The sequence below is a fragment of the Sorghum bicolor genome, chromosome 1 (assembly GCF_000003195.3).
Source record: "Sorghum bicolor cultivar BTx623 chromosome 1, Sorghum_bicolor_NCBIv3, whole genome shotgun sequence".
NCBI classification, from domain to species: Eukaryota; Viridiplantae; Streptophyta; class Magnoliopsida; order Poales; family Poaceae; genus Sorghum; species Sorghum bicolor.
In genome coordinates this window covers 5626049-5638438 of record NC_012870.2, presented here as the reverse complement: position 1 = coordinate 5638438, position 12390 = coordinate 5626049, and the positions used below count along the sequence as shown (strand labels likewise).

Sequence of the window (12390 nt, the reverse complement as noted above, 5' to 3'; positions counted from 1 at the left end):
GGGCGAGCAGAGCACTCGTCGTCTCCGCCCCGGCGGCCCGTGGGGTGGGGAGCGACGACGAAGCGAATAATGATTGCCGATGCCAGGCACCGGCGGTGAGCGCTGGAGCGGCATCATCATCATCATCGGAAATTCGGAATCATCGTCGGACCGGAGGAGAAACGTGAAGGCTGGCCGAGCAGGCGAACGGCAAAGCCGATCGACTGGCCCGAACCGGAGGCAAGTTGCTCGAAAGATCGGCTTGGCGAGCATGGCATGTATGGGTGGGACTGATGAGTGGTAGAGTAGAGAGACACCACCAACCCTCACAAAATTCCTGTATCCACCACAAAAAGCGTAAAAGCGCACGCACCTCCGAAAAAACAGAACAGGACCGTGGGGGCAGGAGGATTCTGCAGCGTTTACAGGCCAGCCAGCCTTTGGACGATCCTTTGGTGACAAAGACGAGGTCAACCAATATGTCTCTTGTCACATGCACGCACATCTCTACTGGACGTCTGGACCCCGTCCAAACGGATTTACGCCTTGTTTAGTTCGCAAAAATTTTCAAGATTTCCTGTCACATCGAATCTTTTATCGCAGGCATGGAACATTAAATATAGACGAAAATAAAAACTAATTGCACAGTTTATCTGTAATTTGTGAGATGAATCTTTTGAGCCTAGTTACTCCGTGATTGGACAATGTTTATCAAATAAAAACGAAATGCATGCTACAGTACCTTATGGCTTCCAGAGACCGGCCGTCCCGGCGATGCGAGGCACACATGCACTACGGCTACGAGATGAACGCTACGCGACATGAGGGTATCAGGGTATGGTGCGGCCACGACGCACGGCGAGCTGCTGCGCGAGTGGGCACGGGACCGAGCGGCGGGCGGCGGCAGTGAACGCAGGTCAAACAAATTTGTTAGGGGGAAGGCGTCGTGTCGGTCGGGTGTTCCTGTCATCCTGTGTGAGAGAGAGAGATGGATGATGCGGCGGGAGTGGGAGCAGTTGAGCTGAACAAGCCGGGAACCGCTCCCGGGAGGGACCATATGGATATGGATCTGCCTGCTTCATCATGCATGCTGGCAGCATGCAAGTGGCACGAGCACGACAAGGGGCACGGCAGACGCCCGTGCTGTAAGGACTGGCCAATATTGGGTTGGGCGATGGCTCTTCACTCTGAGGCACACAAGAAGGATTATTCAAGTAAGCAGGCGTGTAATGTTCTGAAAGTAGGAGCGCTGCCTGCCATGCCAATTAGTCTGACTGCCTGTGCCTGAGAGAGGAGTCTTTATGGACGCGACTTTTCTCCTATATACTTTTGCATTGGATCGCCGGCCGATCTGAGCTTTTAATCCTGCGATGTTCGGTTTGGGACAGTACACAGTAGCTTATGTATTGTATCAACGTGCATCGCATGGAAATGTTTAGTGGAAACGTGGTGTATATGTGAAAGGTACCTTGTAGTGTTGTACAGCGAGGTAAACACACGGCAGCGCTACACGCAAGACGAACGAGGTATTTAAAAAAAAAATAGAAAGGTACTGCTCCCTCAGTTCTAAATTATAGCTTTTTCAATTTTATTAAAGAGTCAAAGTATTTTAAGTTTGATTGAAATTAAAAAAATAAAAACTAAATTATAACATCAAGAAGATGTATTATAAAAATATAATTAATGAAAAAAAATCTAATGATACTTAGAATTATTTATAATTTAGGATGAAGGGAGTACATGATCTAGGGTTGTCTACTCTTTGCTTTTGAGATTGTTTAGGACAGTCTCCTCTGGATGCTATAAAAAGTTCATGATATTGGATCCCATTTTTCGATTAGCGGTTTTGTCAAGAGAAACATATAAATGTTTAATTTTACTGCACATTTAATTAAATACGGAATTATTATATTAAAACTTGGCACAATACATCCCTAAATTACATAAAATTTATGCTTGATGAGTACAACACAATGGAGAGGTTTTAGACCGAAGCTATCAACACTGCTTGTTGTGTATCCAACCGCATATTCCCTCACCTATTGCTTGAGAAGACCCCCTTTGAGTTGCTTAATGGGAAGAAGCCGGACATCTCTTTGTTCTAGGTGTTTGGTTGCAAATGCTACATCTACAAGAAGCGACTACACTTAGGGAAGTTTCAAAGATGTTGTGATATTGTCTTCTTACTTGGTTACTCATTGAAGTCCAAAGCATATTGAGTATTCAACCATGGCACCGGTTTAGTATAAGGAAACATATGATGTGGAGTTCGATGAATTTAATGGTTCTCAAGGAGCACATGAGAATCTTGATGATGCAGGTGATGGACCATTGATGAATGCTATAAAGAACATCCTAGTTGGAGCCATCACACTAAAAGAAGATGAAGACGATGTGCAAGTGATTGATATACCCTCTTCATCAAATGTGCCACAAGATGATGGCAAAGAGGGGAGACAACCGAATGAAGATACATATGTTTTCCAAGATCAAATGGTGGCACAAACTCAAGATGTTGATGCTCCACAACCTCCTCTCCATGTGGTTGATAGAAGAAGCACGCCAATATTTCAAGCTCGCCCACAAGATCTGATCATCGGAAGTCCTTCAAGGGGTGTAATGACTCGCTCTCAAAAGTTTGCTTCATTTATGAACATCACACCATTGTTTCATGCATTGAACCTACTAGCATTGATGAAACTCTCAATGATCCAGATTGGATGAGGCCTTGTTTAGTTCCGAATTTTTTTGGAAAATCGAAACTGTAGCACTTTCGTTTGTATTTGATAAATATTGTCCAATTATGGACTAAGTAGGCTCAAAAGATTCGTCTCGTCAATTCCGACCAAACTGTGCAATTAGTTTTTATTTTTGTCTATATTTAATACTCCATGCATGCGTCTAAAGATTCGATGTGACGGGGAATGTGAAAAATTTTGTAAAATTTTATGGGAACTAAACAAGGCCTGAATGTCATTCATGAATAATAATTGAAAAACTTCATCCGTGATAAAGTTTGGACACTTGAAAAGCAGCAAGGGTCAGTTCTCATACTGTGCTCTCAGACTGAGCGGTTATAGAACAGAACACCCACCGCGAGAATGAACGGGAAGCCTGATTTCTTGTGCAGTGCTCTCCGGACGTAACTGCACTACCACACTCCATACCACGCGATTCCGGAACACGTCACCAATGTCAGAGCTCCTGGCTCCGTGAAAATACTATTGCAGAGCTACAGTCATGCTATACCCGCTATCTGGAATCTTGTGCGAGACGCATTGCGCGTTGGATGACAGTTCAAAATTAACCTTCAGAGTTCAGAATTTCTGGAACGGGAATACTGGATGGCTTTTCTTTTTAGTTGGGCCGTGATACACAGCAACCTTCTACAACGGCCCAATAGTTGGGCCGAGAGCCCGAGATACACAACCACCTCTACGACAGCCCATAGTGGCCTGACTTATATCGGTTTTATTTATTAGGACTGGCAATCGTCGTCGCGTTCGCGTACCACGACTCTCCAGTCTCCACTGCTAATCTGTTGTTCCTGCGGCGCCATGGCTCACCCACCGTCCAGCACAGCACACAACAGGCACGGCACCGTCGGCACGTAGCCACGAACTCATCCATGGCCGGTTGCAATCCGTACCGCCCTTGTTTATTTAGGCTTGTCGCCGAATCTGTCCGCCATTCAGCAATGTTTTTCTCTCACAATGAATAAGTGACAACACATTTGTGTTGTCTGATAATGAAGACCAAAGATTTATTCCATGCCCAGGAAATTGTTACAGTTGCTAATAATTAGCCTTATTTTCTTTACTGTGGTCTTACAAAAGTGGTACTATTACAGGTATAGGGGCACTATATCACAACACTCTTACATCTATTCTAATATCTATGTATGGTCCGGATCGGATCTCATGGCGATCCCTTCGTATCACTTCACTTGTTCACGAAAGCGATGCCCTTCTGAATGCTCTCGCTCAGTTCCTTCTTTGCCGCTTCCAGACCAGCTCTGTTTTCCCAGAGATCGAAGAAGCAATAGGCCAATGAATTTCCGAGAATCGAGATAATTCATCATCTAACAATTTTGACGCAATGGAACCACATTATTAAGCGACTGAGTGTGTATAGCAAGGGTACCTCTCAGAATCATTCAAAGGTCCAAGCGGGAGGATCTCCTCAGCTCCACCACGGCCAAGCCGCACTTTCGAGGCAAAGAACGGCAGTTCTGTCACCTGATGCCAAATGGAAAAACGAACTAAGGAAAGGGTCGATGTTCGGATGGTATATTGGTATGTAAAGGAGAAACATACGTGTTTCGTGTAAGTATACCTCTGATGCAACATATGAGCATTCCACAATGCCAGCATCGCCCCGCATAGCTCGCAAGCATGCATCACCAAATTTTGCAGCAGCAAAAGCCTGAGGTTTTTCTTCTCTTAGTATAGAGACCAAACTTTTGATTACCTAAAGTAAGCTATCATGTATATGTATAACCTACCATTGACAGAGTCGCAGAACCTGATCCAGCCTTTGCCTGAAATCAATGAAAACAACATTCATTACAGTTTTTTTTTCTTTTACAAATAACTGGAAATTACTTCAGGAAGCAGTCAAAATGGACGTGTGGTAGTTACAAAGATGTATAATGCATCAGGATATGCAACTGCAGGTTTGCAATTTTGATCGATGAATGACATCATCAATTTCATTGTGGTTGTTTAAAGCCATTCAGTTACATTTGTGATATTTTCCTTAAACTCATATTTAAATATTGAGAAATTGTTTGAACTTAGAACTAATGTGTAATGCATAAGGGCATGCAAAAGGTCTTCAGCTTAGAAGAATCTCATTGTTTATCAATGTTGCAACCACAGGTAGCCCTCACAACTAAAGCATGGCCAAATACTTAGTCTTGCTGTCTTGACTCCCGGCAATAAAACAAGTGCATTAAACTGAAATCAATCAATTTATCGACATAAATCATATAACATGGCAGCACTGAAAGATGGATTTGCGCTATATTTTTCTCCACTAACAACATCACTATGTAAGCTTTATGCAGAGAAAATAATATGTACATACATAATATGTATCAGTTAGAGATGCATGTTCACCAGATGTTTGATGGACAAAAAAATCGATCATCTAAAGCTCATCTTTTTTTTGGCACAGTGAATATCAGATGAAGAGCTCAGACTATAGCAGAGCAATATTCGCTATATAGGTTCGGTTAGACCTAACTTCAGGCAGTAAAGTCAAATAGCATTGCACCTCCACAACTTCTGTGCCACCATTCTGTATGCGGTCTGTCAAATATTTGATTTCGTCCTGAGTGAATGAGCTTGGAGGTGTGACCTGCAGATAAACAGGTTTTAAATCAGCACCTAGTGTCATAGAAACTAGATAATATTTCAATATTACCATTTTGTGAGATGAAATCAGCATATGATCAGTACCTGGGAGAGGAGGGGCAATATAGTTACCCCAGCATGCCCACCAACAACAGGAACACTGACATCTCTTGGATCAACTCCAAGCACTTCGGCCTACAATACACAATATTATGAAACAGAAATGCATATTACCAAATTGAGAAGAACAACAGCACTACTAGAGTATGCAAGTATTCCAGGTTCTTAAGAGATGCTATGTATTAGGCTTCATACCACAAAGGTGTTAGCCCTCGCAACGTCGAGCGTTGTCACTCCAAGAAGACGCTTAGGATCATAAGTTCCAGCTTTCTTGAAAACCTCAGCAGCAATGGGGACAGTTGAGTTCACTGGGTTGCTGATCAAATTCACAATTGCATTAGGGCAGCATCTTGAAACGCCTTCACAAAGTGTACGAACAATCCCAGCATTTATGTTGAATAAATCATCCCTTGTCATTCCTGGTTTCCTAGGGACACCAGCGGGTATGATTACAAGGTCCATTCCTGTAAGTGCTGCATCAAGCTGCTGCGCCCCAAGGAAGCCACGGACCTGAAAAGAAGTTTTACCAGAGTTATTAGTATGTTTGCATTTGAAGTTTTTTGCATCTAGGTAATTTGGGCAAAGGAAACAGTGTATAATCAATCTAAGCTGTTTGAAAAATATTGTAGTTCAAATACATTTTTTTAGAGAAAGTCTGTTTACACTATCTTTTTTTTCCCTTTTCAAACTCCAAAGAGTAATTGTATATTTTTTTTCCTTTTATTTGTGCTCTGTTTCGTTTAGGCATTATAGAAACCAAGACCTGAACTATAGTGGTACTCAATTAGCATATATGTAAATACAAACGGAAGTTATATGTGGTTTTCCTTATATACTACAGCAAATGATTTGAGCGGTGTTCTGGAAACGTCAGTAGCCTAACCACAACAATCAACGTACATAAGGATCCACAATAATAAGTAGCACAATAATAACATAATGAGCTGGTGAAACCAACTAGTAGAAAACTAAAAAGCTGCAGAAATCAGTTGGGTGCCTACTGTGACAAATCAATTAATTAAGTGCCTAAGCCGCCAAATCCATCAGTTGGCACATAGAGCAATCAAACGCTGCTGTCTTGCTGATTGTATAGCTGCATCAATGCATCGCAGAGGTTGTAGCCATCACTCCCGAAAGTACGAGCTTTTTACCTGTATGCCATTATGAAAGATTGACCAAACCAGCAGGCCACTAAAAAGTTGTTTCGCACCGCTGTGACCAACTTCATCTTCGACTATACCCGTGTGCCATTCCGTCTCAGTTCCGTTTGTTTTGTGACGTTCAAAAGATCAGACACGTGGGTCCCATGTAGAAAAATGTCCTTCTTACCCCTGAGTCCATAACCCCCACGCGCGAGGCCGTGCTCGTGCTGCTTTCCGCGGGCGCTGTTCCTCCGAGGCGAGGGAGTCGACGACATTCAGGTGAGTACGTTACTTTTCTTTTTTTTTTTCTTATCCTTTCTTTATTTAACTTTTCTTTTCTTTTTTGTATCTATTTTTTTTCTTTTCGTGTTTCATGTCGCGGGATCGGCTTTCTTTTGTTTTCCATTTTTGTTATTGTTCTCATTTCTTTATTTTCCTCTTCGTTTATATTTTTATTTTTATTTACATTTCTTTTTTGTTTTAAGTGATTATTATTATTATATTAATTTCCATTTTATGTTTCTTTTATTTATTTTTTTCTTTTCTTTTCTTTCCGTTTTAACATTTTATTTCTAATCTTGATTTTTTAATTTTATTCTTTTTTTGTTTCGTGTGATTTTTCATTATGCTAATGATTTTTATTTTTATTTTTTATTTTTTCTCTTTCTTTTTTTCGTGCATTATTCATTTTTTTATTTTATGGTCTTGTTTAGTTCACCCTGAAAACCAAAAAAAAAATCAAGATTCTCTGTCACATCGAATCTTGCGGCACATGCATGAAGCATTAAATATAGATGAAAATAAAAACTAATCATACAGTTTAACGGCTAAAACTTTTTTAGTTTAGGTAACATCAGATCTGTGACCTTTTGTTTTGCTGGTTTGGCGTAGCAATACGAAAAAAACAAACAAAAAAATTCATGATTAGACAGCAGGTGCCGGCGTGCCGCTGCTTTCCCATGCATCGGACGGGATGTCTTGCCAATTTCAGTGCCAGAGATCAGGGCTTTGTTTAGTTCCCAACAAATTTTGCAAAATTTTTCAGATTCTTCATCACATCAAATTTTTAGACATATACATAGAATATTAAATATAGACGAAAATAAAAAATAATTACACAGTTTGGTCGGAATTGACAAGACGAATCTTTTGAGCCTAGTTAGCCTATGATTGGACAATATTTGTCAAATACAAGCAAAAATACTACAGTGTCAATTTTCCAAAAAAATTTTGAAAACCGCAGAGGCTCACCTAACTTTTAGGGCACCCAGATTAAGGTCTTATTGAGTTCAAAAAAATTTACAAAATTTTTCAAATTTTCCATCAAATCGAATCTTTAGACGTATTTATGGAGCATTAAATATACACGAAAATTTGACACACGGTATTTTAACCATACACCATATCCTGCATTTACCATGGTAGTATCCAAAATAGGCCGTTAGTGGCACACGGTATTTTGATTGGCTCGTTCATAGCGGTATCCAAAATTGGCAGTCAGTGGCACTGGGGATAAAAAAATTTTGTTGTCGAGACCAAGTAGCCCAGGGGCATTCAAGTCTATTGCCAGGCCACTTAACTGCCGTTAGACTTCAAAATGGACGGAATGGCACACGGGTATAGCCGAAGATGAAGTTGGGTATAACGGTGCGAAACAACTTTTTAGTGGCTTCCTGGTTTGGTCGATCTTTCATAATGGCATACAGGTAAAAAGCTCCGAAAGTACAGTACCACGGATCAAGTGGGGGTGGGGCGGAAGAGGGGGAGAAAACGTTACCACAGCGCTGGTGTCCATGTGGCTGATATCGGCGGTGACCCCGGGAGTGTTGACGACATCGTAGAGGTGGAGCACGGACACGAGAGGGTTCATCTTCATGAGCAGCGACAGCGGCTGTCCGATCCCGCCCGCGGCGCCCAGGATCGCGACCTTGAACCCCGGCGCGCCGCCCTTGGCGCGGCACACCGCGGGCCTCAGCGCGAACGCGACCGCGCCTTCCTCCATCTGCGGGCGCAGGTGCGCGGCGACGCGGGCGAGGCGGTGGGAGGGGGCGTTGGCGTCGGGCTGCATGGCGGCTTCTAGCCCTAGTTCCGCGGAAGCCGGAGGGGAGGGGAGGGGAAGGGGAGCGTGATTGAGTTGCTGGTTGCTGCTGCTCCCGGTGTTGGTTGATTGGCGCGATGCGGGTGGGGTTTTGATGGGGAAATTGGAAAAGCTCCCGCGTTTTTGGATGGTTCCGCCGTGCGTTATCCGGTGGCCTGTGGCTGCGGGCCGTCGCGGAATCGGGAGGCGGTGAGGCGGCGACGGCGCCCCCGGCCGACTCATCATCTCTTTTCTCCGCACTACACTTGCCGGTGCGGTATGCCGTATGCGCCGGGGGGCGAGCCTCGTTTTCGACCAGGGCGTTGTTTACTTTCACCAAAAACCCAAAATTTTTCAAGATTTTCCGTCACATCGAATCTTTAGACGTATGCATAGAATATTAAATATAGACAAAAATAAAAACTAATTGCACAGTTTAGTCGAAATTGACAAGACAAATCTTTTGAGCCTAGTTACTCCATGGTTGAAAAATAATTACCTCAAACAAACGAAAATGCTACAGTGTCACGAAATATTTCTCCTCAGAAACTAAACACGGCCCAGATGCCCGCTGTGCCGCACTGAGAGCTGGGGTCATCAGGTTCGGGTCGGAAGGTTAGGCGGCACTCCGATGCTAAAAACTACATATAGTTTCTATACCTACTAGGTAAACGCCCGTGCGTTGCAACGGAAAACATAATACCAGGCTAAGATATATGTATGAGCATGTGTTATACTATTAGTTTAAAAAGATATTGCAATCGTGTTGTTTGGAACAACAATATTACATAAGTCTTCAAAAAAGATAATTAAAATATAACTCTATATTTCAAGCCCAAGATACAACGTCTGACTCTTTGCTGCTGAAATTTGTAGATGGTTGAAATTATAGTTGAAAGTATCCTGCATATAAAAGTTGTTTATTAATTTTTAAAGCTAAAGTAGTGTTGATATCTTGAAAAAATATGTATCTATGCATTACCTCTTTTATGCAGTCAGAACCTCCTTATATACGATATTTTTTGTGAATACATCCTTTGTCGGTTTCTTCTTCGCCTTCCCCTTGGTCACGACCTTCTCATCAGGCGGTACGGCTAGGATCTTAATGTTTAATCTTGTCGTGGCTCTGGATAGCACTACATACAATTGACCGTGTAATCTTAATGGTATTACGAAAGTATGGCTTGTAAGTTGAAATGATATACAAGTAAAATGACCATTCTTAGTAGATTAGCAATACTAAAATATTGCTTATACTGCTCCATATATGTCATCTCTTAAAGAAAAAACAAAGGGGTTAGGTAGCATACAGCTACTAATGCATAGCTGTCCTTATCCATATTTAGGGGCAGCCATTTCAGCTTAGCACTTGGATCGATTTCATTCCTAGTCAACCAAAAAGAAAAGGCTAAACAAGATCATTCAAGTGCATAATTATAAAAATAGACATAGATCACCCAGTTTTGAATCAAAATATAAAAATGGTACACATCCAAAAACTAATTTTAAATATACAGACAACATAAAATTTTTATTCCATAATAGGAAAGTAACGCTTTCTAAACCCACTTGTGTTAAAACCACATGCATGCAGCACATCCCCAGATAACTGAGATCAATAAAGACATGATGAAACCTAAATGCAGTAACTGAGATCAACAAAGACATTTGGTGAAAGTCTCTGCTTGGATACAATTCATGTTCTGGAGTGATCCCTGGAGTTCCCCTTTTATTCTAAAATATTTTGGATTTTAGTTCATCATTTTGTATAATGGAATTGAACACCATACAAAATTTTTGACAAAAAAAGTAGCTATTCTCTATTTTGGATTGGCCTCAAGAGGCTAAAAAGGCCCAAAAGAGCCTCAAGAGCAGTAAATTCTGCATTTTAGATGAAACTAAACATAATCCTAAAAAATTGACATTTTCATTTGATCATTTCAAAGTAGTTTATATTTTGCATTTTGCATTTTATGGGGAAGTAAACATAAGAAGAAATTTAGATATTTGGGTGACTATTCTCTTGGCCGCATCTATACTATTGAGCAAAAACAATATAAAAAAAATCAATATATCTTCTGGTGGCAGAGGTATGCATACAATAAACTGCAAAACCATTATTGCATTTCATAGTGGAAGATATCTGCAGACTCATAAGAGGAACTTTCGGTCTATTGAAAACTGGATAGAGGATCTTTCATCTACCAGCGAAGCAAAGCACCACAACAAGGGTGCGACAACAAATCGATAAAAAGCAGGTGCAATGGCCAATGGGCAAGGAAAAGAACAAGAGAATGCAAGACAACACCTGAAACATGCCACCCATCGGTTTGGCTGGCAAATAAGCGGAGAGCAGTTATGCTAGTAAATCTTAACTATAACCTACCCATCACTGCATCTGCCTAATGATAAGCCTCTAAATATTCTTTTGGCCACTGCATCTGCCTAATGATAAGCCTCTAAATATTCTTTTGGCCATACAACGCCTTGTTTGTTGAACCTGCCTACAGCATCAAGCATAAAAGGATACATCTGCATACTTCCCGGTGGCAGTCAAAAATAAATAAATCTATAAGAAATGCAGTAAAAAAAGAATAAGTAATCTACAAGAAATGCAGAGAAAATAGAAGAAATGAACTGAGTTAATCGCCAATGCATATTAAACTCAAAGCGATTGGGTATTCTAAAAATCTCTACTACTGTTAAAACAGGAGGGTCTTAGCATGTCAATATCAGACTCCTATGCTGGGTTGTAGGAGGCCAATTCAAAATTAGAATTGTTGTTCAGGGATTGAAACTTTAGCTAGCAACGTGTGTTTTACTCCTTAGACCATACTTCCTTTCAAAATCAAAATAATTCATCTGAACCTAGAACAGTTCAGCAGCTCTTGATGCTATCAACTCATAATGAATTTGGAAGCGTGTTTCCTCTAAAATCAGTTCAAAACAAAATGTTCAACCTCTGTTCCTGCGGATAAGCAAGATAAGTGGCCTTAGCTTTCTCATCCAAAATTGAGAGTTCATATTCAAGCAGAACATTTGAAAATTGGACTGGGTAACCTGAAAGTTATCCGTGGAGATGTAGAATAGTGATTTGTGCTAAATGGATGACCAACTGTGTCAGAGTTAAGGTTCAATGCTCATAGGCGAAGCTATGTATTGTGGCTAGTTCTTTCTTCTTCTCCTTACAAAAAATCTTTACAACTTTCTGCATAAAAAAGTCTGAAGTTATTGAACTTCACTGCGTGTAAGGCACAATGTAAGGGAACTAAAGGAATCAGAACTAAGCATCATATTATGAGCCCAACACAGATGAAAGGCAAACAAGGAGGACTCTAGCATGTCAATATCAGTCTCCTAAGCAGTAATTTTGTCGGAAATGATCTAGATTTGCAAGAAAACAAGTAACTAACTCTCATGGCACTAAGGCACATGGTAACCTCCTCCTTTGATCCTCTTTCTACATAACTCAGATTAAGTGGAGAATTAGCATCTATTTTCAATTGTACTCTAGAAAAAATAGAGACAGGAATAACATCGGTTTTTGCGTATGCTTGACAAAAAGTAGCATCTGCATTTAGTTTTTGCAAGTGCCAGACTGCTACAGTTTTATCATGCAAAGAGGTACTGCATAATGTAAAAACGAAATCCATATCCTTCACGATTCCATTATTTAGTTCTTCGTAGTGCAGTAAAGAACAAATCTGAGACAATT

At 41.0% G+C, this 12390-nt stretch overlaps 1 protein-coding gene and 1 long non-coding RNA gene across 3 annotated transcripts; both read right to left on the bottom strand.

The window, feature by feature from the left end:
• On the bottom strand, window positions 3694-8930 carry LOC110430391 (malate dehydrogenase, glyoxysomal-like). Of its 2 annotated transcripts, none has more exons than XM_021448055.1 (8): window positions 8376-8930; window positions 5652-5966; window positions 5442-5531; window positions 5227-5340; window positions 4484-4519; window positions 4315-4404; window positions 4123-4217; window positions 3694-3994 (listed from the first exon to the last, which is right to left on the bottom strand). In XM_021448055.1, exons 1-8 carry the CDS (start codon window positions 8919-8921, stop codon window positions 3922-3924), a joined length of 1359 nt encoding a protein of 452 aa, XP_021303730.1. In that variant the 5' UTR covers window positions 8922-8930; the 3' UTR covers window positions 3694-3921. The 2 variants fall into 2 exon arrangements, with proteins under 2 accessions (XP_021303730.1, XP_021303734.1); XM_021448059.1 differs by having other exon boundaries at window positions 5257-5340; window positions 8376-8923.
• Window positions 9391-12390, bottom strand: LOC110430396. Its single transcript, XR_002447833.1, has 2 exons — window positions 9658-12390; window positions 9391-9578 (listed from the first exon to the last, which is right to left on the bottom strand). It is a non-coding gene; the product is annotated as an uncharacterized LOC110430396 (long non-coding RNA).